The sequence below is a fragment of the Gekko japonicus genome, unplaced genomic scaffold, assembly GCF_001447785.1.
Source record: "Gekko japonicus isolate JY-2015 unplaced genomic scaffold, Gekko_japonicus_V1.1 scaffold1, whole genome shotgun sequence".
Taxonomy (NCBI): domain Eukaryota; kingdom Metazoa; phylum Chordata; class Lepidosauria; order Squamata; family Gekkonidae; genus Gekko; species Gekko japonicus.
The window spans coordinates 2,813,813-2,839,598 of record NW_015164181.1 but is presented as its reverse complement, the minus strand read 5'-3'; the positions used below and the strand labels follow the sequence as shown (position 1 = coordinate 2,839,598).

Sequence of the window (25,786 nt, the reverse complement as noted above, 5' to 3'; positions counted from 1 at the left end):
TTCTTATGAAATGCTAGAAAGAGAAATCCTAATGCAAAATATGTAGCCTGTGGACCAAGAGCCAAAAATTGAGGCAAGGTGGCAAAACCTCAGAAGACCAGATCTACTCATACTATGCCTTGGATCTGCAAGTGAAAAACCATGACCCATGTTTGTGAAATGTGAAACAGCCACACAACATTCACTGACATAATCAAACTCATAAGTTCCCTTGGACAGAATGTATTTGTTGTCTTGATTGGACTATATATGCCTTTCTCTGAGTGCTCTTGCAGTTGAATATATCCCTTTAAACTACTGAGAAAAGTCAAGAGTCACCAGGACACATTCGGTCAACTAAGGAAGACCTGGGAAATCTCTACAGAGTTGTTTGGGAAGGTACAGCAAGTCACCTCTCAAATGTATGTTCCAACTGCCAGCACTTACTTCTGTAAATTAACTACATTATAAATTTTTCTGTGCCTAGCATGCAGAGGTGGAGTCTAGACAGCTTCCACCATGCAAAGCCTGCCTATTCATGCACACAGTTAGGGGCCAGCTTGCAGACAGGAATTTGGAGACGTAATTTGCAAAGCTAGCCCAGCGTACTGAGCCCAAATTATTATGGATTGATGACAGGTGGCAATCTTGTCAACTACTGGATGCATGAATCAACCACACTAATTGCAATTTTGGAGATGCTATCATCAAATGTGTGCCAAGCTGCTGATGCCTGTCCTATTGACTGACTTGCACTGCTATGTGCAAGTGCAGCAACCAGAAAGAAAAAACACACAAATGCGGCCTTTGTAGTTGACCTTGAGGACTCAGATGATTATAGTGATTATGAACATTAGCAGTTGTAAAGGTGAAATGACAGCATAACATTTCAAATAAAGCGTACATATTGAACTGTTGTTGAACTCACAAAGCTAAGATTCTCATTTAAATAAATATTTTAATGCCATTTTCCCACCCAATAAGGGTCCACAAAGTAATGAACATATTAAAACAGTTTAAATTATACAATAAGTCGATTGAAATACATAAAACACTAGAAGGATGGGCAGTAACCATTACTGGAGGTTTGCCAGATGATCCAAGAGTCTTCACCTGATGAAGAAAGATGTTTCTTTGCAGTAGCACAAAGACACCTATTACGCCATTACACTGGATGAAAATCACATATAATGTCATTCCATTCTCACATGCCTAACTATGGAATATCAAAAATGAATTTCTTTGTGCTATGGCTCTTTTGAAAGGCAAAAGAATAAGATATAATTGTCTAATATACATTAGGTGACTGCCTGGTTTAGGCGAAGTGTCAAATACAATAAATGTATAAAATGTGGGGGAAACTGATTTTTATGACTTACATCAGAAAAGCAGCAATAGTTAAAGGCATTATTGGTTATCTGCAGAGGAATTATTTGATTTTCCAACAGTGCTCTGAATGTGAAACTGGTCATTTGGTTATGAGTTATAGCTCAAATTAAAAAGCTTAAGTTACTAATCAAAATGGGTTATCACATCAAAGCATGTGAATGACATACACCTTTTGGAGAAACGGTTTTGCAACCTTACTTGATACAGACACCTGGTCTGGCCCACAGACTAATGCGTTAAGCTAAATCCCTTGTTTCTACCACTACACCAAGACAGATTGCTGCAAAAGTAGTATTAATCTCACAATTTTTGCTTTGCTTTCAGCATTTAGGGATGGGGCGGGAAGCAGAAGAAGATTAAATTTCCTCAAGCAAGGGTAACAATGGATACAAAGCACATATTTCCAAAGTGAACCAATCCCCTACTAACCCAAACTCTTGAACAGTAATCAGTGATATCTGGTCAGGAGACTGTATAGCTGGGAGGACAGCATACACGATTCTATCCCATTTTATCAATTGCTTTGCAAGGCAGGTTGGACAAAGAACATAAATAGTGCAAGACCATTCAACGAGCTTCATGGCCAAGTGGAGATCTGAAACCTAATCTTCTCATCTCAAACCCCATTCTACTCAAATATGTATCAGTAGATCATGACAGATCTAAAAGTGAATGCTGATAACCACTGAACCATCTAGCTGAGTATTGTCTACTCTAAACTGCAGCAGTGGTCTAAGTATTTCAGGCAAAGAAGGCCCTTTCTGCCTGAGATCATTTAACAGGAATAGCAAGGACTTAACCCAATACGTTTAGCATGCTAAGCACATGTCTGACTGCCAAGTCACAGCCCAAATTATTGGACTGGATGGGTATAAAGTGTTAAACAAAGAAAGAAAAGGGGTATTTGGAAATCAAAATGAATAATTCTCAAAGAAATTAAGAGTATATTTGATCATCTCAATTTCATTTATCCAGAAACAGTGAAATGATTCAACATGTGAAATAAGATTTCACACTGTATAGCAGTAAGTATATGCTTTTTATAAAGAAAGTATATACTTTACTACAGATACCAATAGGAGGACTTTTGCAACCTTTAATGACAAATCGGGCTATAGGACTCCCCATCCCCCAAGATTTCATTATGAAGTTAGTCATCCAAACTTAGCTCTTGCTTCACTGGCATTTAGTTATCTGATCCATCCAGCCTACCTCAAAATTCTGTATGACTTCACTTAAGGCTTTAACTTGGGAGCTGCTAAGTAATTAGAAGCAGTTAAGTAATTAGAGATGTACATTTCCAGAAATGCTGATAGCATATCCTTAATTCTACTACAAAAAAAATCTGGAAAGAAAAATTTAACTTTTATACCATGCTATATAACAGTTCTAGAATGCAAAAATATCTTTTGCTGTGACACTATAATAGCAGCATCTTTAACACATCTTCATTGTTGGAGAAATGTCAAAGACTAGTTGTTTCTGATTTTCCTACGCTGCTTATTAGGTCCTAAACTTAAACATTCAAAATGAATCAAGTGCTAAATTGCCTGCCCCATCCTTCTTCCCAGTACAAGGCATCTGTTCAAGTTATAGTGAAGGTTTTTTGGTCTCCTGAAGAAATTAACAAGAGCATTACTGAAAGGCAGGTAATAAGAAATTTTCAGAATTGTGTCACAGTAACACTGTTCAGCAACTCTCTGATCAACGCCTAACTACTGTATGTACTGTACATGGGACCAGTGTTCCCTTTAAGCTGAGTTAGTGTGAGCTAGCTCACAGTTTTTTAGCCTCCGGCTCACACATTTTTATCCGAGCTCAGGAAGGGATGGCTCTAGAGCAAACTAATTTATGCAGCAGCCAAATTGCTCACGACTTTAATGCCAGCCACTCACAAAGTAGAATTGTTGCTCACAAGACTCCACCACATGGGACTGCACTTAACAAGTGATAAACTGCTACCAGTGCAAGATTGCAGCAGTTCAGCACCATTAACATATAACTTATTTTTGAAGTATTTGCACTGGCTAACAATTGGTTTCCGGCAAAGAGTTTTTGCTTTGAAGTCCTAAAAAGTCTTGGCCCTAGATTTCTTAAGGGTACCATCAGTAAGTGCTTTTTGCATCCCATCAGTAAGTGCTTCTTGTGTGCAATCTTCTCACGAATATTGTTAGCACAAAAAAAGAACTTGGTCTTCACAGCACTGGTTAGTTTCATATCCCTTTCTTGAGAAGGTCATCGCTGATCAGTCCTGCTTACTTTTATGATGCAGGCAAAAACATTTCCAATTAGGAAGACAGTTCACCTTAAAAGTTTAATGCTAACTTAATGTTTAAAGTTTAATGCTAGATTTTGACACCGTATTGTATTAGACATTTTTATACTGGTCATTATACGACCTTCAGCTTCCTTTGCTTTTGTAGATCTTCCAGGCTTACCTGTTTTCATTGGCCTGCTTCCTTCTCTTTCCTTTCCTAGGCCCTGTATCTATGATTCCTTCCATACACCTTTCTGGACATTCCAACTTTCTGTAGGTCCTTGTAGCTTGGCCAATGGAAACCAGAGATTCTCCTACCTACCCTTCCTCTGCAACATTAGAAAAAATCATCAGTCACTGCAAAAGACTATGACCACCACAAAATCTTAGTGCTTTACAATACAGATGTTAATAATTTGAAACTGCTGTGATTTTAATAAGAGTAGGGTATAATTACTTTAAATCACTGGGAAGCCATTGATGAGTTAAAATGATGGCTCTCCAACAAAAAACATTTCCAAGTAACTAGTGAAAATTTCCAGACATTCTGAAAGTCATGGAGGAAAACACAGAGATGGAAACAGAAAAACTGAAATATTCGTAATACTTCCTTATCAAATCTAAACTTATTTTACAGTTTTAAAAGAGTGAATTGTGACTACTTCATTTATAACTTACGCATTTCATAAATGCCAAAAAGTATGAATACTTTTGTGTTCTACAAGCAAGACAACAAATACAAAGAGAAAAGGAGCTGCAAACTGTTGCTGAGCTCTGAGCAGGAGCAGGAGAGAGAGCTGTGAGAGAGGTGAGTGGGTTTCTTTTACTTGCTTTCAGCTGAGAGAATTCAGCTAAGGATATTTTGTGGGAAAACTGTGTTTAGCAGTGTGTGGAAGCACTTAGAGTTCTTGCAGAGTCCTGGCTGATTGAGTGTGGGAGAGGAACGGGCATTGTTTGACTGGGATTGCCTGTAATTGAGAGGAAGTGGAAGGGGCATTGTTTTGCCTGTGATTGAGTGCCTGGGTGAATTTGAATTTGAATAGCTGCTGCCTGACCTCTGCTGGGGGAGGCCTCTATTTAAGGAAGCACCTTGGCAGAGGCACGAGCCTCTGGCACGAGCCGAAGGGTGAGCTAAAGGGCTCTTTGCCTGTGGCTCTTAGCCTAGGGACTCTTAGACTAGGGGCGCTGTAAGAAGCCCAAAAAGAGCCAGAAAGACAAGGCCCTAGGCTCTTTGTCTTTCCCGTAAAATAATTTGACTTGATAACAAAACCCACATAAATACCAAGGGTTTAAAAGGGGGATTATATTTATTTATTTTAAAAGAATTATGAAGCCAGAATGCCAGCAGGGGGTTGGGGGCTATCCAGTGTTTTGCACGGAGTGTCACATGTATGACTATCTGCCCACTGGGCAGAAGTCTTGGGTGTGTCCTCGGTGCAAGGAGCTCCTGGTTCTCAGGGAACGTGTGTGCTCCCTTGAGGCCAAGGTGGCTGACCTGGAGAAGCAGAGACAGTCAGCTAGGCACACAGAAAAGACTCTCGGGGACTTGTTAGCTTCGTCCCACTCTGGATCTGGCAGCCCCGCTGCTGTCAGGGAGCATGAGGGTCTAGGGGAAACAGGGCACCATGCTGAGGATAAGGGGAATGTGCCCTCAGAAGGGACCTCTTCCCCAGCTGGTGAGCGGCTCTCCTTTTGCACCAAGGAACCATCCCTGAGCAGGGTGGGAGGGGGGCTCTTGGTAGTGGGTGATTCGATCCTTAGGCAGGTAGACAGCTGGGTGGCGAACCCGCGTACTGACCGTATGGTGACTTGCCTGCCTGGTGCGAAGGTAGCGGACATTACGCGTGTTTTAGATAGGCTGGTAGATAGTGCTGGGGAGGAGCCAGTGGTCGTGGTGCATGTCGGCACCAACGATGTGGGGAAATGCAGTCGTGAGGTCCTGGAGGAGAAATTTAGGCTGCTGGGCAGGAAACTTAGGTCCAGGACCTCCAAGGTAGCCTTCTCAGAAGTGTTACCTGTTCCACGCGCAGGGCCGGAGAGACAGGCAGAGATCAGGAGTCTCAATGCGTGGATGAGACGATGGTGTAGGGGGGAAGGGTTCAGGTTTGTTAGGCACTGGGATACTTTTTGGAACAAGAGGGAGCTGTACAGGCGAGACGGTCTCCACTTGTCCCGAGAAGGAACCAGGCTGCTGGCACTTAAAATCAAAAAGGTGGCAGAGCAGCTTTTAAACTGAATATTGGGGGAAAGCCGACAGGAGATGAAAAGTCTCTGGTTCGGGTTGGCTCATCTGAGAGAGGTGAGGGGGTACCGGTTGCTTTTCTACAGGGAGGTGGATTGAAATTGTCCACAGAGGCCATGGCTGGTGACATGGACTGCCGGACAACGACTCGAGATAGCAAGAGGAAGGATGCAGGCTTAACTTGTAAGGGAAATTACAGCTGTTTCTATACAAATGCTAGAAGTGTCCGAGGTAAAATCGGGGAGTTGGAGTGCTTGGTGTCGGAGGGAAAAATAGACATTGTGGGTATTTCTGAAACTTGGTGGGATGAGGAAAATCAGTGGGACACAGTGATTCCCGGTTATATATTATATCGGAAGGATAGGGGGGGAAGGGTTGGAGGTGGGGTAGCTCTGTATGTCAGAGAGGGTATAAAGTCTAGAAAGATTGAGAGGCTAAGTGAATTGGATTCGCTTCTGGAAGTTCTATGGGTTGAAATAGGGGGGCCAAAAGGAAACTTAACACTGGGAGTTTGTTATCGCCCACCAGATCAAAAGATAGAGGAGGATTATAAAATGATGAATGCCTTAAAGATAGCAACTAGACAAAAACACTGTGTAATAATAGGTGATTTTAACTACCCACACATTGATTGGGTCAATATGTGTTCTAGTCGGGAAAAAGAGATTGAGTTTCTAGACACTCTAAATGACTGTGCTATGGAGCAGATGGTCACGGAACCTACCAGGGGAGAGGCGATCCTTGATTTGGTCCTAAGTAACACTCAAGACCTGGTGAGAGATGTAAAAGTGATTGCACCGCTTGGAAACAGTGATCATAATGTTGTTGAGTTCATCATTTGTACAAATAGAGAATTGGCCAAAAAGACTCACACAACCATTTTTAACTTTAAAAGGGGTAATTTCTCTGATATGAGGGGACACGTGGGGAGGAAACTGAAAGGAAAAGTAGAAAGGGTCAAAACAATTGGGGAAGCTTGGGATCTATTTAAAACTACGATCCTAGAAGCTCAAAAAATATATATTCCGCAGGTTAGGAAAGGCACAAACAGGTATAGGAAAAAGCCTGCATGGTTAACAAACAGAGTAATGGAGGCTGTAAAAAGTAAAAAGAATTCCTTTAAGCAGTGGAAAGCTAGTCACAGTGAGGCTGATAAAACGGAACACAGGCTATGGCAAATAAAATGCAAGTCTGAGGTCAGGCAGGCAAAAAGGGAATATGAGGAGCATATAGCAAAAAACGTAAAAACCAACAATAAAACTTTCTTCAAATACATTAGAAACAGGAAACCAGCCAGGGAGGCAGTGGGGCCCTTGGACGACCAAGGGGTAAAAGGAGTATTGAAGGATGATAGGGAAATGGCTGAGAAGCTAAATGCATTTTTTGCCTCCGTCTTCACTGTGGAAGATGAGAAGTGCTTGCCCACTCCAGAACCACTGATTTCAGGAGGGGTGTTGGAAGACCTGAGTCAGATTGAGGTGATGAGAGAGGAGGTCCTAAAACTGATAGACAACTTAAAAACTGAAAAATCACCAGGCCCAGATGGCATACATCCGAGAGTTCTGAAAGAACTCAAATGTGAACTTGTAGATCTCCTGACAAAGATATGTAATCTTTCCTTAAAATCTGCCTCCATTCCTGAGGATTGGAAGGTAGCTAATGTCACTCCCATCTTTAAAAAGGGTTCCAGAGGAGATCCGGGAAATTACAGGCCAGTCAGTCTGACGTCGATACCGGGTAAATTGGTGGAAACCATTATTAAGGAAAGAATTAGTAGGCACATAGATGAACAAAACCTATTGAGGCAGACTCAGCACGGTTTCTGTAAGGGAAGATCTTGTCTCACTAACCTGTTAGTGTTCTTTGAGGGGGTGAACAAACATGTGGACAAGGGGGATCCAATAGATATTATTTACCTTGACTTCCAGAAAGCTTTTGATAAAGTTCCTCATCAAAGGCTCCTAAGTAAGCTCAAAAATCATGGGATAGAAGGACAAGTCCTTTTATGGATCAAAAACTGGCTAGTTCATAGAAAACAGAGAGTGAGTGTAGGTGGGCAATTTTCTCAGTGGAGGGTGGTAAGCAGTGGGGTACCGCAGGGATCAGTACTTGGTCCACTGCTTTTTAACTTGTTCATTAATGATTTGGAGATGGGAGTAAGCAGTGAAGTGGCTAAATTTGCGGATGATACAAAGTTGTTCAGGGTGGTGAAAACCAGTGAGGATTGTGAGGCACTCCAAGGGGATCTGTCAAGGATGGGCGAGTGGGCGTCAACATGGCAAATGGGGTTCAATGTGGCCAAGTGCAAGGTGATGCACATTGGAGCCAAAAATCCTAAATATAAATACACATTGATGGGGTCTGAACTGGCAGAGACTGAGCAAGAGAGAGATCTTGGAGTTGTAGTGGATAACTCACTGAAAATGTCGAGACAGTGTGTGACTGCAATAAAGAAGGCCAATGCTATGCTGGGGATTATTAGGAAGGGTATTGAAAACAGATCAGCCAATATAATAATGCCCCTATATAAATCAATGGTGAGACCTCATTTGGAATACTGTGTGCAGTTCTGGTCACCACACCTTAAAAAGGATATTATAGCTTTGGAAAAAGTGCAGAAAAGGGCAACTCGAATGATAAAAGGGTTGGAACACTTTCCCTATGAGGAAAGGTTAAAGCGCTTAGGGCTCTTTAGCTTGGAGAAAAGACGACTGAGGGGTGACATGATCGAGGTTTATAAGATTATGCATGGGAAAGAGCAGGTAGAGAAAGAGGTACTTTTCTCCCTTTCTCACAATACAAGAACTCGTGGGCACTCCATGAAACTGCAGAGCGGTCGGGTTAGAATGGATAAAAGGAAGTACTTCTTCACCCAAAGAGTGATTAACACTTGGAATTCACTGCCACAGGAAGTGGTGGGTGCTACAAGCATGGATGGCTTCAAAAGGGAATTAGATAAGCATATGGAGCAGAGGTCCATCAGTGGCTATTAGCCACAAGGTATAGCTAGGGGCTCTGGGGCAAGTGATGCTCTGTCTTCTTGGTGCTTGGGGGGGGTCAACAGTGGGAGGGCTTCTAATGTCCTGGCCCCACTGCTGGACCTCCTGATGGCACTGGTATTTCTGGCCACTGTGTGACACAGAGTGTTGGACTGGATGGGCCTTTGGCCTGATCCAACATTGGCGTCTCTTATGTTCTTATATGCATGAGGTGGCTTTCACATAAATGCACTAGAATATATGTATTTTGAATCTCTCCTTGGTTTCTTGTGTTTCATTGTTATATTGTTGTATTGTAGTTCCAGTTTTCAGCTGTATAACTGAGGAAGAATGCTTTGAAATGTCTGGCATATCTAAGAAGGACGTTTTTCTACTTATGAATTCTCATATCTTCTCTTGTTAAATATTTGTACTGCAACTTGTGCTTTTGAATTGTGATCACCAATTCTACTTTATCAATTGACTTACTATAATTATGTTGCAATAGACTGATGTCTACTGGTAACTTGTGAAATTTGTGAATTTTTTGATGTTCTACCCTTGCGGTTTGTATTTCTGTATATCACATACACTTGGAGTCCCTACTGTTTGGCTTATATGGTACCTTAGCACATGCATCATAAATTGCACCTTTTTAGAGATAAGGGGAGGAAAGACTGATAACAGTGCACACATTTTGTAGTAAAGAAAAGGGAACATTATATACATAGAAACAGCTTCAGAAGGCAATCATAACAGGGTTACTAGAATATTTGCATATCAGTTTGCTACATTTGGAGCTGCGGTGGCTCAAGTGGTTAAGACGCTGAACTGCAGGCTGTGGAAGGTCGGTAGTTCAGCAGTTCGAGACCCGGGTGCCGCATGACGGAGTGAGCTCCCGTCTCTAGTTCCAGCTCCTGCCAACCTAGCAGTTCGAAAGCAAGAAATTGCAAGTAGATAAATAGGTACCACTTCGGTGGGAAGGTAACAGCGTTCCGTGCACCTTGGTGTTTAGTCATGCCGGCCACATGACCACGGAAACGTCTTCAGAGAACGCTGGCTCTTCGGCTTTGAAACTGAGATGAGCACCGCAACCCTAGAGTCGGATTCGACTGGCTTTCGAGCAAGGGAACCTTTACCTTGCTACATTTAAACTCAAGGTAACAGGGTGAAGTGACATGTTATTTCTCCTTTAACTGGAATCAGATATTGTAGCATTTCTCTTTCTGGAAGGGGGAAAAAGTATTTCACAGGACTTTTCTTCAGTGATCCCCCAAATTTGATTGGCAGGAAACTGATGAGAATCTTTAAAGTAGAGAGCCAGAGTAGGATATTAGGATCTGGCAGGCTACTGTCTGAATTCCCACTCTACTATGGTAGCTTGCTGGGTGACTTTGGGCCAGTTACAAGCTCAACTTATCCTATCTCGCAGAGTTGTTGTGAAGATAAAATGGAGGACATGAGAATTAGGCCAACCACACGACTCATTGATCAGTGTCCCTCATGGCTGATGAAAGCCTGTGATGAGAGGATATGGGGCCGACTGAAAGACATTATCAATCTGTCCCTGGAGATGGGGATCTATCAAGAGGATCTAGAAGAAGCTGTGGTAGTACCACTCTTGAAGAAGCCATCTTTGGATCCTAATGATCCTGCCAAGTACTGCCCAGTTTCAACTCTTAACATTTCTGGGTACGGTAACTGAGAGAGCGGTAGCCGAGCAGCTCCAGAGTTTCCTGAATGACATATCCACATTGGGCCCATTCCAGTCTGGCTTTTGCCCCGGCCATGGGACTGAGACAGTGTTGGTTGCCCTGACAGACGATCTCCATTGGATCGAGGTGGGTCAGCACTGCTTTTGTTGCTAGATCTCACAGCAGCGTTTGACACAGTCGATTACAATCTTCTGTCCCACCGCCTTGCCAAGGTGGGAATTCATGAGGTAGCCCTAAAATGGCTTACCTCATTTCTCTGTGGTTGGGGACAGAGGGTGGCTCTAGGGGAGTGGGTGTCAGCTATATACCCCCTGATGTGTGAGGTTCCTTGGGGGGCAGTCCTCTCCCCACATCTACATGTGCCCCCTCGCCCAGCTGGTGCGCGTTCCAGGCTGAGGTGTCACCAGTACACTGATGACACCCAGCTATATCTGTTACTGGACAGCCACCTGGATACCAACCCACATAACCTGGCTGAGGGTTTGGAGGCTATGGTGGGATGGTTAAAAAACAGTAGACTAAGACTGAAACCTTTTTATTTTCTTCTGACAATAGCACCTCCTAAAGGAAGAAATGCATCTTGTTCTTGCATTGGAGAGTTCAGTTTGTAACCTAGGACTTGCTTGTCCTCAGTGCACAGAAATTAGATCAATCTGATACCATATATCTATATTTTAGAAATGATTTGGAAAATATTTGAACACCTTGTCTTAAAATATTTTATTCATCATGTTAAAATAAAACGTTCCATGATAAAAAAAAAATCTTTTCTTTTTTCAATTTTTCCAATTTTTCAGGAAAAAAACAAAAAAGGGTTCAGGAGAAAAACGGGGAAAAAACTGTTTCCCCCCCGAATTTTTCCGTTTTTTTCCCGGGCCTTCACATCTCTAATCCTCGTACGTATAAATGGAGACGTTTCGCTTGTTTACTTTTGCCTGATCTTGAAAAAGTCCAAGATCTGCTGCTGCCACCAAAGGAACTGAAGCTGGTTGAAAAGGAAGGCATAAATTTTGGGGTTTTGTGCTGCGCCTGCCAATCCCCACCCCTGGGCAGGCAGAAGGAAACCTTCATCTCACTGAAGTTCAGAGAATGGGCATCCTCTTCGCTGGGGCTGACAACCCTTCCTGATCTTTAAATAGTGATGCACCCCAAGGCCGCTTGCAAGGTCCAAAGAAGATTATCCTTTGAGGGCTGTTTTTTTTAAGCATTCAAGTGTGTGATTCACAGACCAGTCAATGTGGGGATTGGAATGGTAAACAAGGTCACCTGTGCCAGGACCAGAAAAAATCAGACAACAGGCTAAGGCTACTAGATACAGGAAGGGGGAAATGAAATAGGCTAATGTAAATCAGGCTGGTGAGGTCACGTGTGCCAGGAGGACCAGCTAATCAGGACAACAAGGCTACGCAGGAACCAGGAAGTCGGCTGGGCTAACGTAATGTGGCTGAGAGCTGCAGGCAGGGCACAGCGCAACTTACAAATTTAAAATGTCAAGGTACATATTTTAAAAATCGGAGTTTCTAGGAGTGGGACGTGAGGCATGGCTGATGAGAAAGGGGGTGTGGCCCTGAGATGCCCCACCACAGCTACGCCCCTGAACGGGATATAGTAATACAACTAAATCTAACTCCGATTAAAGGGAGAAATAATGCTGCATGTAGCAGACTGATGTCACTTCATCCTAAATACCTGGACCTCTGTGTGTGTGTGTGTGTGTGTGTGTGTGTGTGTGTGTGTGTGTGTGTGTGTGTGTGTGTGTTAAAACAGCATGGAAAGGGGCACAGCTGAAATCCACTAATCCCCCAAAAATTCCTCTGGAATCTACTCTGCAGGTATGAATAGGCAAGCACTGAAGAAAAATTTCCACAATGGATGGTATTGAAAGCTGTGGAAACATGCAACAGAATTGATAGAGTAGCGTTCTTCCTGCTATGTCAGTCAGAATGATCAAGGTTATTCCTGGGACAGAGCCAGACTGAAACACGTGGATCCAGATAATATCCAAAAAACCCTGAGTTGAATCACCTCCAGCTGCCTAAGCACCTTAAGAAGAAAGCCCCTAATACAAGTACATTCACCTGCTAGGATCTATGGATGATTTCTATGCATGTGACCTAACATGATTGTAAGGCACTTAGTACCTCTCCAACTTTCAAGGACACATTTATGACCTACTGAACTCACCAGTTAAGATCCAGCATTCCTGACCAAAAAATAAATAAAAATCAGCTTCTTATTCAAGCTGGTATTCAGAGTCCCCAGCTGGGCTTCTTACATCTGAAGAATGACAGGCTTTCCCCCCACATTTTAGTTTTCAGTTTTCTTTTGTTAATTCATCTATAACCTTATGTTATGTTATGTGGAAATGGAGCTGCGGTGGCTCAAGTGGTTAAGACACTGAACTGCAGGCTGTGGAAGGTCAGTAGTTCAGCAGTTCGAGACCCGGGTGCCGCAAGACGGAGTGAGCTCCCATCTCTAGTTCCAGCTCCTGCCAGCCTAGCAGTTCGAAAGCAAAAAATTGCAAGTAGATAAATAGGTACCACTTTGGTGGGAAGGTAACAGCGTTCTGTGCGCCTTGGTGTTTAGTCATGCCGGCCACATGACCACGGAAATGTCTTCGGACAGCGCTGGCTCTTCTGCTTTGAAACGGAGATGAGCACCGCAACCCTAGAGTCAGATTTGACTGGCTTTCGAGCAAGGGAACCTTTACCTTTACCTTTAACCTTATGTTGGTTAACCGTATGCAGCTTTCAGTGTTTCAGCATTTCTCCAAATGCAGTTATTTGAGATCTTTTACTGTTTTAATATTACTTTGTACATATTTATCGCTTCTTCCAAGCTCAGAGTAGTATACATAACTGTCCCCTTTTCCATCTTATTGTCACAACAAACTGGTTAAGTAGGTTAGGTGAAAGTGACAAGTGCAGGGCCAACCAGCAAACTTCATGGCAGAATGGGGGTTTCAACTTGGGTCTCCCCAACAGTAGTCTAATACTCAAGCCCCTGTACCATAACTGCTCTCTTCCCAATCCTTTCCAATTTAAAATTAACTGAGACACTCAGAACAGAACTCAAGAATACAAATGAGGTCCAATTAGGCTAAATGTAACCAACTAACTGAGCGAGTTACACCACAGCTTTCCACGAATAATACTGTCAGCAATATAATACTCACAGTCCAGTCTCTGCCTAAAGGGACAAAAAGCACCCCCTGGGGCCATTCTGGCTTGGTATGGTGGGGAGGCAGAGGCCCCACTCCCCTGGGTGCTGAAGCTGTGATTCAAATTGGGCCCTACGAAGCTTAGGGAAGTTCTCTGAAGCTGCCACATGGCTGTGGGGACAGTGAGTCATAGAAGTCTGACCCATCTTGCTAAAAATTTACACCTAGTCTGAACTTCAGTTCTTTCCTACTGAAGAAATAACTGTACAGGGAAGGCCAAGTACTGGAAAACTTACTGGGATATATTCCCAGACAGTAGAAAATCTAAGCAGCAGAGTATTCAGGGGCAGGGCTGGGGAAAAAAAATTGAGCAGAGCTGTGAAGTTATATGCTTGAAGACAAAAGAAAAGCAGGCGTAAGAGATGGAGGCATGAAGAAAAGGCTTGAGAACAGGTGCCACCTTAAGATCCTGTGACCTTAAGAACTGTATAGAAGGGAGAATTTTGCCTGCTGTTTCTTCTGCTAGCACTGCAGCAATATGGCCCATCGTATACTGATTTGAGCTGCAGGCTTCTAATAGTGAAAACACAAGCTCAGTTTGTTCTTCTTTAAAATCCCTAAACCATTTGTGGAAATGATGCTCCTTTTCAACTTATCTGCCACCACATCAAGTAGCCAGATGTGGCAAGAGAAAGGGATGCTATATGGCCTGCCATTCCAATGTGCCGTCAATCTGGAGATTACACACCAAAGGTCACATAAGGTAACAATAGTGACTAAAATACACTGGTCTTGAGGAAATACTTGTACAAATACAACTGTACCATTCATATTTTCTCTCCTATTCATCACAGGGACAGTACTGCATAGTTTCAAAGCTTGAACAGAAGATACCAAATCTGATGTCTGTTCTCCATTATTCTCCTGTAATACTTATCTGCAGTTTAGAATGCACTCCACTGTAGAACGTCCTCACCTTTGTGTGCCAAACAGCACAGCTTGCATTCCTTATTAGTGAAAGGGAGCAAGAGTACAGCAGCACCTGAATGACTAACAAAATTTGTGGCAGGGTATGAGGTTTCATGAATCACTCCTCACTTCTTCAGATACAGTTGGAATGTGAGTCCATCTGTCCTTATATCTTGGAGAGTGATTTCAGATGCCAAATGACAATAGCATGCACTGTTAATGAGAGAAGAAACCTAGGTCTCAATTCAGTCCAGGAGTTTGCATTGTCCTGAGCTTTGTGATCAGTTGCAATTCAGCAGTATCTCTTTCTAATCTCCCTCTGAAATTCCTTTGTAAGAGAACTACTATTCTTAGGTCAGTAACTGAATGCCATGGATTCCTGGAAGGTTCAAATGTTCTCCCACTGGTTCTTGAATGTTGTGGTTTCTAATAGAAGTAGAAAGAATAAGAGTCCAGTAGCACCTTTAAAGACTAACAAAATTGTGGTAGGGTATGTGCTTTTGTGAGTCACTGCTCACTTCTTCAGACTTATTTCCATTTATTCTTTGCATCCTCCTGGACTGAATCTTCCCGTACCTAGGTTTTCTGTCTCATTACCAATGCTGATATCTCCACGCCTCTGTATATCACACCAATGCTGATATCTCCACTCCTCTGCATATCACACCTAATCCAATCATGCCTGGTATTGCCAGTTTGCATCTGAAATCATCTTTATAAAGTTTATATCTCTGGCACCTTGTGTTACATTTTATGGCACACAAGGCCTGGCCTGACAAAGTGACATTTATGTCAGATCCAGCCCTCGTAACAAATGAGTTTGACACCTTTTTACTAAATTGTACAGAGAATCAGAGTGGCACAGTGGTTAAGAGATTCAGACTAGCATCTGAGAGACCAGATTCAAATCCCTGCTCCTCCACGTAAGTTCACTGGGTAACCTTCAGCCAGTCACTCTCTCAGCCTAACCTACCTTATAAGGTTGGTGTTAAGGGTAAAACGGAGGAGAGGAGAACAACGTTGTAAGTGATTTTAAGCCTCCAATGGAAAGAAAGCCAGGGTTCAAATATAAAAACTCAGCACTCATCTGTTCTCTGTATGGAAGAGACCTGGAACCACTTCCCAAGACAGTTAAAACAGTTCTGCATGTACCTGCAAGATTCACATATAGACCATGTATAATGATTTCAAGTTATATGTGTGTGTTTCTTTAAATGGTTGGTAAGTGTCAGAAGAACAAGGGTATGAAACAGGGAGAAGAGTTAGTGAGGTGACTGGTTGGTGACTGAGAGTGTGTGGGCAGAGCTAGGAAGTCAGAGTATTTTAAGAGTGTGAGGGGAAAAGCTGACAGAGACCTGAGTAACAAGGGAAAGATTTTACTGAGCAACTTAACAAAACATCTTGTAACCAATAGGCTTCTTTTAACAATAAAGTTTTATCTTGTTTATTGTTAACCCAGAGTCTCATCCTCAGAACCACATAGTCTAACGAAGAAGCCTTAGAGCTTGGGCACAATACTGTGGGAAAGGTTAATTAAAGACTGGAATTAAATTCCTGGTGGCAGCAATAGATACTTTGAGTGAGAGAAATTTAAAACTACATCACACCTAACCACACAAAATAAAAGAGAGGTACCGTCACACCATGTTTCAACAAATCATTACTTTAGGAAAAATTAACTTGCAAACTAAACAAAGCTGTCCTGTGGTTTCCTCTGCAGACCTATGCATGATCACCTTTACAACAAGATGCCTGCTAATTTCTTATTCAGCTGGGGGGGAAACCCATTAATACTACACATGCACTGGTTTGGCAATATCCAATTACAGCACTGGAAGCAGAAACAAAAAGTTGAGATCAGGGCAGAAAGGTGGGCTTTAAGGAGAATTTCACTAGTCAAGGCAACCTACAGTCAAGACCATCTCCTAATCAGCAACTGGTTACTAAAGAAGAAAAAGCCACAAGAACATGATCATTACTCACTATTTCTGTTCAAGCTTTAGAACTGTGCAGCACTGTTGCTATAGAGTACAGGAGAAACAGCCCCATAAAAATCCTCCTGTTTAGTAGCTACTGATATCAAACCTACAAATGCATACCGAATATTCTTGATCTGAGTGCCTGTTACAGCTTAGACCTCAGGAGCCATCATCATTAGGTGGAAATCAAGCCATCATATCAAGCCACGATGAGCAGGCAAATTTCACGTTTTTGCCAAAATTGCATCTGAAACCACTTAAGTGGTTCTTTCACAAGCCTAACCTCCCTCCTTCCCTTGCCACAACTGCAGCTGCCTCAGAGTCAGCTGTTCAAAAAAAGATATTTTAGCCAAGTTGTCACTGCTAAGATTTCAGGAGTGACACCACCATTTGAATGCAAGTCACCTCTGAAACCTATCCCTGTGACAGCAGCTTCCATCACACTCCACGGATACAGTTATTAAAGCATCAGTGCAATTTAAATGGATCTACAATTAGAATGCACCAGGCATTCAGAAAAGGTTGGTTATTCAGTAAAATACATTTGAGTTGTGTATCCACAAGAAATGTAATCACATATACACCAAAATTATTAACAGTGGATATGACTGATTAAAGCAGAGATTGTTTTATTACCACCACTTTCCCTTGCTGCCATAAAGATTTGCAGTTCTCATCTGCGCATGGGAAAATCTGTAGTACTAGCAAACCACCTCAGTCACACTTCCTGTATTGGTTGCAAAATTCAGCTGCACATACTGCTAAAAAGTTCTATCACACCACTAAGGGACAAGAGTAGAAATGGTAGAAACCCTGGAAGATGCAGAATCAATCAGGAAGCAATACAAAGGCTTGTTTGTTTGCCAGGACTTTTGATGGGTTATGAACAGTAGACATCGGGGGGGGGGGGGTCATTTTAATATTCTAATTATTGTCTGTAAACCACCTTAAGCCAAGAGAAAGGCAAATATTTTAATAAAACTACTATTAAATTCAGTAGGGAACCAGCTGTCCTAACTCATTCATTACAACTATCACTATCTATCCTTCAATATGCATTTAACAGAAACACATCTGCACCCATTTTCACTAGTCTGAACATGGAAATGAAGCAAGGGCTGCCAATCAATTTGATATGGAAACAAAGTATTTTGCTAGTAAATATTTACAGGAGGAACATTACTTGCTTTTGATTCATTAGACAAGAGCAGAGCAACACAACACAAAAGCAAGCTATTAGAAGTTTAAAAGTCACCATGTAGATAGGTGAGGAATGGTCTTAAGGCAAAAAGTCTTTAGATAACCAACTTATCTGGAAGAGATCATGCTTTCCATTCCCCCCTCCTGCCAGAGAACAGTGCACTGCTACACAGCTTGTTGCTCAGAAGTCTCCCAGTTCAAAAGGATTAGTAAGCATGGCTGTTCCCAGCATAGAAATGTCCAAAACCAGGAGTTAATCAGCAAAGTCTGCTACAATTCCCACAGTCCAGAGCACACTGACTAGAAGCATGAACCAGCCATTTGAGAACTGGAGTATTACAACATTATATGGTTAAGTTATAATACAGCTTCAAGAGCCTTGAATTCTAAGCCCCTTTAAAACAGGAAGTTATGGCTTACAGAATCAGAGTTGGGAAAAAAGCACAAGGTCACTGTGTTCAGCATTCACTAACGGACTGGTCCTCTATACTAACTACGTCCAGATTAGACTGAACCATACAGAATACCACACACTGCAAAAATTAAAAAGATACACTAGCAGGAAGTTAAAGGTTTTCATGAAGCTCAGTGCTTCTGATGCACGCACCATTCTCTCCAAATTAATACCAACTCCCAACATTGACAAGAAGATTTCCATAGAGTTCCTAACCTATTAGTGTGTCAACAAGAAACTGGAAAACTCAGACCACTATATATATAAAAAAATTTAAAGTCACTAGATTTTAAAAAAACACTTCTATACCCTTTTTCAAAGCACCAGATACATTAGTTACCTTTAGTAAGCTCAAAACAGTACCTTTAAAATATATACATGTTGGCCTGTAATCACTGAAAGCCAAATTTCTTGAACGCCACTGGTAGTTATAAAGTTATCCTTGACAATGCAATTTTTTTAACACCTGACATTAACAACCAAATAAGACATCACTAGAACTTAGTCTTCATTTCTCAAGATACAAAAGCTTCTCATCCACATAGCTAACCTTCTAGAAATTAATCCCTTGCCTTTTTAGAAGCTGCATGAGAAAAGCTAACTTTGATTTCATCCTTTTCTTTAACTTACCCAGTACAAATTTATCCCGCAGCTAGTAACCTGTGGGTCAAAAGTGACCCAACCACTAACTGGCCCACCATTTAACTATGCCCTCACACACAGAAGAGGTTGCTTACTTAGCCAAGCTAAAGTATGCTGGCTGCTGAAATACTTTTTTTTTTTTGGGGGGGGGGGGAGATGAAGGAAGAGGACCTGACTCCTAGCCTGGGCACCCCATCTTAGACTATCATTCCATTCTTTCAATCTGACTTCCATTTTGCTGGAGTGGAATAATAATAATACTGATTAAAACTAAGACTTGGAGATCTACAGTTGCAAGTCTGGCCTTTGCAGAAATTACCATTCTGACAAGAACAATATTGAGGGCCAGCCCTAATTGTGGTGTGTTATTTCTTGACCTAACATAAGCTGGTAGTCACAAAGGGCAGATTTCTGCTCTGTCTTTGTATAGTTATAGCACTGTCAAGTGTATGTTGCATTAAAGGTCACTTGTAATATCATACTTTGTGTAATGCTATTACTACATTTTGGGTACTGGGTTACAGAGAAACATTCAAAAATGTTTCATAGTACTCATCACAAAAGAGAGAAAACAAACCTCCTTAATAGTTTTTCCTGATGTACTGAACAAAAACATTCCAACTGCTTTGGAAGACACTCCTGTTAATTTAAAGTCATAATTCTAAACATAAACATGAAGAAAATGTCAGCCCTCCCTGAACTAAATGCTAAGTTAGAACCAATTTTACTTTCAACAATCTAAAGGGCACAATATTTTTAGGAAGGAAAATCCGATAACACAGCCTAAACCCCAGCAAGCAAAAGAACTCCTAATGACTGCCTTTAATGCACAGATGCATAGACACCAGAAGTAAGAGACAAAAGCCTTAAACTTCGAAGGGAACTGGAGTTAATTCCAAATAATGACTGAGTGTGGTAGAATGGCAGAAGTCCACGACTGTTATATATAAATGCTTATCCAAGCATCATGTAGTTCTTACAAAGTAGTAGGTGAGGGATCCTCCTTCAGAGAGGTTTCACCTCCATTATAGCTAATGGGTATTGATCCTGTGATTAGCTGATCTAGGACTGGAAGGTTAAAGCATCAGTTACACAGATGCCTTAGCCATATCCTCCCTAAAGGTAGGACTGGGTAATCTTAGAAGTTTTGCAATTGTAAAAGTGCACACACAAGTCAACCTTTCACTCCAAATAACCACCGATTATTTCAACACCGGTAAGAAAGTAATATATCAATATATCAACACCGGTAAGAAAGTAATCATGAACACTATACTCTAATACATTCTAGTTCTCCAACTAAGTATATCAGGATTTAAGTAATTTTTAACTGTTACTATTGAAACCAATTCTCAATGTTAATTATCTAATAATACCTTTTTAAAACACCACTTCCATAAACAAGTAAAAGCAACATCCAGATACAATGAATATAACCAGCCAATTACATGCATGCATCAGGTGTGAAAACACAAGGGGAAGAGGACCTTAACACCCATTATCTGTGATAGGATACGCTAATCCCAGTTCAATCACTATACTTACATTTCTGCATTACCTTGGACAAATTCCATTTACACACACTGCCACCATCTGGGTGCAATGCAGCTTCCATTGTTACGTGTGACATCACTGTGTTGCTACGGAAATGAGTGCGAGGTCATAAGTCTCCCACATAACTGGAATGGGGGTGGAAGAAAATTAAATGGGATAAGAACAAGAGGGGCAGGAACTAAGTATCAGGATGAGCTACAGCCAGTTCCCCAAGACGGATTTGTATCTCACTTCCACATAATAGAATGGTAACATCCAAAAGGTTCATTAGGTATTGGAAAAGGTAGTGAGTAAAGATTTCCAGAGAGTCAAATGCAATGGGCCAAAGTAAGATACTATAATATCTTGGGCTTTTGAAAGAAGAGATTCAACATATCCACACCTCCTTTCCCGTATTATATCTTTTTCTTTAAAAAAAGAATAATTACTGCTAAGAAACTTTTAAGAAAAAATACAAAAATAAACCAACAGCATTCTAGAGGGCTGTTACAGAAATTACTCATCAAATAGTAATGAAATGGAAAGCTTTGTATGGTATATATAGTTTATTAATTGCACACAGCCGCTCAAATATATTCTATAAGAAAAAGAACCACTGGTATCAAATCATATTGCAGAGATGGGCTGTCAAATATTAACACAGAACCACCACGCCACTACACTAAATCCCCACCTCCATCCCATTTATATTGGTAGCTGCATCTTTCTTCACTCCTAACCAAGCTTTGGCAGCTCTATCTGCTTGACGAACACAAGGTTACAGCAAAATGGTGCAGTAAGAGAAAGAACAGCATCCTAGGCAGACTGCGACAGTTCTGGATCAGTATTCACTATTCATCAGAGAGGGAAGCCACCCCAGCCTCTCTTAAAGGCTCAGACCTGACTAACAAGGCAAATATAAAGAACAGTTCTCTCCTTTAAAGCAACCCCTCCCTCCCTCTCTCCACCCAGTCTAGCCTCTCTGCAATATGACAAATGCAGAATCTTCTGGAATGACTTGATACTGCCTCCCACGACCGCTTTGTTTGCAAGATCAGATCAAAGATATATATTTTTTATTTCTTGGATTTTAAAAAGAGGTCACTTTTTAAAAAATATCACAGTTCCATGAGCATCTATTATTTTTAAGCAGAAAACATTAACACATTATGGCTTAACACTGAACAAATCTCCCCATAAACATTTTAAAAACTACAACACAAATATTAAGACTTTACAGGAAAAGAAAACAACCGATCTCCATAAACAGAGGTGTTTCTCACAGCAGATGCCTGAAGGATATGCAAGTATGGACAGTGAGAAACAGCCCACAGAAAAGATGTACACACTGGTTAACCTACATACTCTTTATATTCCATTGAGATTTCTCTGTGCAATATCTCATTTAAGAGAAATGTCAAATGGGAAACTGAGGGGATGGAAGATTTACAGTTTATTAATGTTATGCTTTTACTAGTCTAAAGTACATCTTTGGTTACAGAAGATAGCTGACTGCCCATCGAAAGGTAGATTAAGGGAGGAGGTAGCAGACAGTGGGTGGGGTTGCCTGTGGGGGTGGGCACATTAGCTGAATTATTTCATGGGAAAGCTGGCAAAGAGCGGCACCGCCCAAATAGCAGAGAGGAAAATGGGGACATGGACACCTATACTTTCCACCACTACTTACACCATCTGAGGAGGACCTTGCAGAATTCCCACAATATGGTGTCAGAAAAGGAAGAGGGCAGTACAGGTCATCGACAAACTACTCATACATGACACAGAGCCTCCCCCAACCAAGGAAGATATACCATTTTAAACTAGGCCTAATGCTAATGCACAATTGAGAACAGTTCATTTACTACATCCAGAAGGAACAAAGACATTGTGAGAATAAGGATACAGGTAACAAAAAAACCCTAGTAAGACATGGAATGAAAAAGAGATGCCAAATTACAGCACACATCACCACTACATGAGTACTCAATAGAAGGAGGAACAGAAAATACCATCAAGCCACTACTGGCAAAGCATCAGAACAGTAGTCAGGCATTTTAATGGTACCAGCATACCTGAACAGAGGACTAGGCCATTTAGTATGCTAAGACAAAGGTAGGCGCAATCTACCCAGAAGGAAGTAATAGGAGATGGGGGAGTTCTATTCAGTATATGTCAAAAGGGATGCCTGTCATAAGAATGACAACAATCTTAGAAGGCAGGGAAGGGTAGTGTCCCATCAGATACAGGAAAGTTTCAGCTTCTGGCAGGGGTATTTCCCAGGGCTGGGGGGGGTCCCTGGGGGGGGGGGGGGGGGGAGAGACAGGGTGAAGAAGCATGTTCATTACCATACATACATTTCCCTTTGCATTACTAAGGGGAAAAGGCTGCCTCACAGAGGGCCATTTTCTAGAGCAATGAGTTGGAGAGAAGACATGAGCATCCTCAAGAGACCATTCTTCTTACTAACTATACCTTGCTTTTAATGTGTCACTGATGTATCTTAAAATCCTGGAATATTGTAAAGGTGTACATCTTTTTGCATGACTGGTCTAAGGACAGTAGAAATAAATTGATTGATTGATTACTAACTATACCAAAGCTGCATTTTTTTTAGCAAACTGGCATTCAAACTAGCATACCAGGCAATGAAACAGTATCAAACACGGTGCGCATGTACTACAATACTGAAAGGGGAGAACTGAAACAGATTCTTGACCTAGGGAGAGGCAGCCTCCTTTTGCCATGTGCACAAGTGAAGACATGTCAAAGAAATAGAAATGGTCTTTGCCCCTGAAGAGGCCATCATCCCTAGCAGGAGAGCATTTTGGTGTGGGAGGGGAACAGAAAACAAGATCGTGAAAGAAAGCTATTTGATCCTAAAAGCATTTCCTTAGCAGGATGTGCACCACCCCACTCCCATAACATGTCACTTTATCCTTAAGAGAAAAAGATCTTCCCTTAATTATAAATATATAGAATGTGGAACTTTTACGATGTTCTGTCATTACAAATGAGGCAGGATGTACATCTAAAATAAATCTGAACATATGAACTGGAAGAGGGAGGCAGGGTAAGCAGCCAAGAGCATCCATAAAGGGGAACGTTTGCTCCCCCAATACTGGAAGGAGAGATGAATAAAAGCAAATATAATCGGTATTTTTTTCCCCTTCCTTTTCAACACCCCATATTTCCTCTCCTTTGGATGCAAACGTTTTATCCCCGTCCACCGCCTCCCCCTCCATCAATTGAGATCGGAAGTTTTTAAGAATACTTCCTTCCCCTTACCTCAAGAAGCAGGCACATTTCCACCAACCCCCATAAAAGAATTCTCTCCACCTCCATATTACTTTATAACAGCACAGATTTCCCTCCTCCTGAACTGAGAGGCATATTCTCCAAAAAAAAACCCAACACCCTTATAAATTAGCTTCTCTCCTTTTTGGTTATGCGGCCCCCCGAAACGCGTGTATATTCCTGCCCCCGATAAGTGCCTTCCTTGAGCTACTCTATCACAGTCACAGCCTCTTCCAAACGAAAGATTTGAAGTTCCTCTGAGGGGAGAGACGGTGGCCGACAGCGGGCCGTGAGAGGACAGCGGCCCCACCATCCCAGCTTCGGGGGTCCTCTCGTCCCCCCATCCCTTCATCGCAGCGGACTCACGTTCTTCATGGTGGCCACCATGTCATCGTATCTGTCGGCTTGCTCAGCCAGCCGGGCTTTCTGCAGCAGCTGCTCACGGTCCACCATCTTCTTGGCTTTCGGGGCGGCTGCGGGGAGAGGGGGCGGCTTTTGGGGGGGCTTCCTTTTCCTCGCGCTCAAGAGAAAACGGGAGAGAAAGGAAAGGCTAAGCGAGGGCAGGTCGCGAGGTGGGCGAACAGAGGAAGGTGATTGGCCGGAGCCAGCTGGCGTGCGAGGCGGCGGTTTAACGGAGGCGGACCCGTGCCTCACTCCCTTTCTGCCTCACTCTCTCTCCCCCTCCCTCACGCTACTGCTGTAATGACGGCGGCGCTCCCTGGCAAAGAGCTCGCCGCGCCCAGTCCGAGTACGCAGGCGCCTCCCCCTCCTCTCTCTTCCACCGGCCCGCCGTTCTGCCTTCTTCGCCGACCGAGCCACGCCCCCTCCCATCCTCAGCCACACCGCAGCGCTTTCATTCGCCACCGGCGCGAGCCCAACGGCCACGCCCTTCTCCCCCTCCTCTCGCGTCCCAGCCGCTATTAAAAGCATCCTGGGAGTTGTAGTTCCACCCTCCGGCAAGAGAATGAGGACGTTGGGCAGACTTGGAAAGAGGGTCTTCGTGCGCGATGGGACTCCGTTTCCCAGAGAGCCACGCGCGGCCTGGGTGGTTTTTAATAAATTTTTAGTTTTGTCTAAATATAAAGTACGAATATACGTGATATATCGGTATCAAGCGAAGCTGATGGTTGGTAATACAACGAGATCAATAATGTTAAATATTATATTATATTGAGGTATCCATACAACAACTAGTATATAGATATTATTAGTGAAGCTGCTTTTTGCTCAGTCATAGTGTTCGTCTATCAAGGTCAATATCATCTACTCTGGTAGCAGCTCTCCAGGGTCTTGATCTTTCACATCACCTACTACCGGTCCCTCCTGTTATACTCCCCTGCCTCGGAGAGAGGACTCTATGGCATTATACTGGGCTGAGATCCCTCTCCAGCCCATACCCCACCCTTCCAAGCACTACCCCCCAAAATCTCCCGGAATTTCTAAATCCGGAGTTGACAACCCTACCTTCAGCCTTCAGTGTCTAGATAGTACTTCCTGGAGGGAAAGGTAAGATTTAAAACAAATGTCACAGTTGTAATCAAAATGTATTAAAATGATAAATAGAACAGCAATTAAAAACATAACAAATATGGATCATATAATAAGTATATCAACATTTCAATCTATATATCTAATAGCGAAAGGCGCCCCCTGCATGCGGATACCTAAAGCCGCGCATCGGGGGCACCTGGGGGGGAGGGAGATTTTTGTGCACACTTGGGGCAGTCCCCAGGTGTGCACAAAAATCTAAAAACCTGAAAAAAATATCAGGGGGATACTTAAATCCCCCCAAAAGTGACAGAGCGTCCCCTGCACATGCTCTCGCCGCCACCGCTTGAGGGGGGAAGAGAGCAGCGAGGAGGCGGGGAGGGAAGAGCAGCGAGGCCCCCTCGCTTCAAAGCCAAGGGGGAGGGAAGGGGGGGAGATCGAGCAGGGGGGGTGGAGGAGACGGGGGAGGAACCGGCGAAATGGGGGGGAACTTACCTCCTCCTCCTG

At 42.6% G+C, this 25,786-nt stretch overlaps 1 protein-coding gene across 1 annotated transcript in view; it reads right to left on the bottom strand.

The window, feature by feature from the left end:
• The window catches only part of YWHAG (tyrosine 3-monooxygenase/tryptophan 5-monooxygenase activation protein, gamma), a 47,490-nt gene extending 22,769 nt beyond the window's left edge, over positions 1-24,721 (bottom strand). The window contains exons 1-2 of the mRNA XM_015407980.1: positions 24,462-24,721; positions 24,158-24,311 (exon numbers count right to left, since the gene is read on the bottom strand). Of these exons, the coding sequence (XP_015263466.1) occupies positions 24,158-24,311; positions 24,462-24,721 (414 nt within the window). The remainder of the gene's footprint in view (positions 1-24,157; positions 24,312-24,461) is intronic.
• Between the last annotated feature and the right edge of the window lie 1,065 nt (positions 24,722-25,786).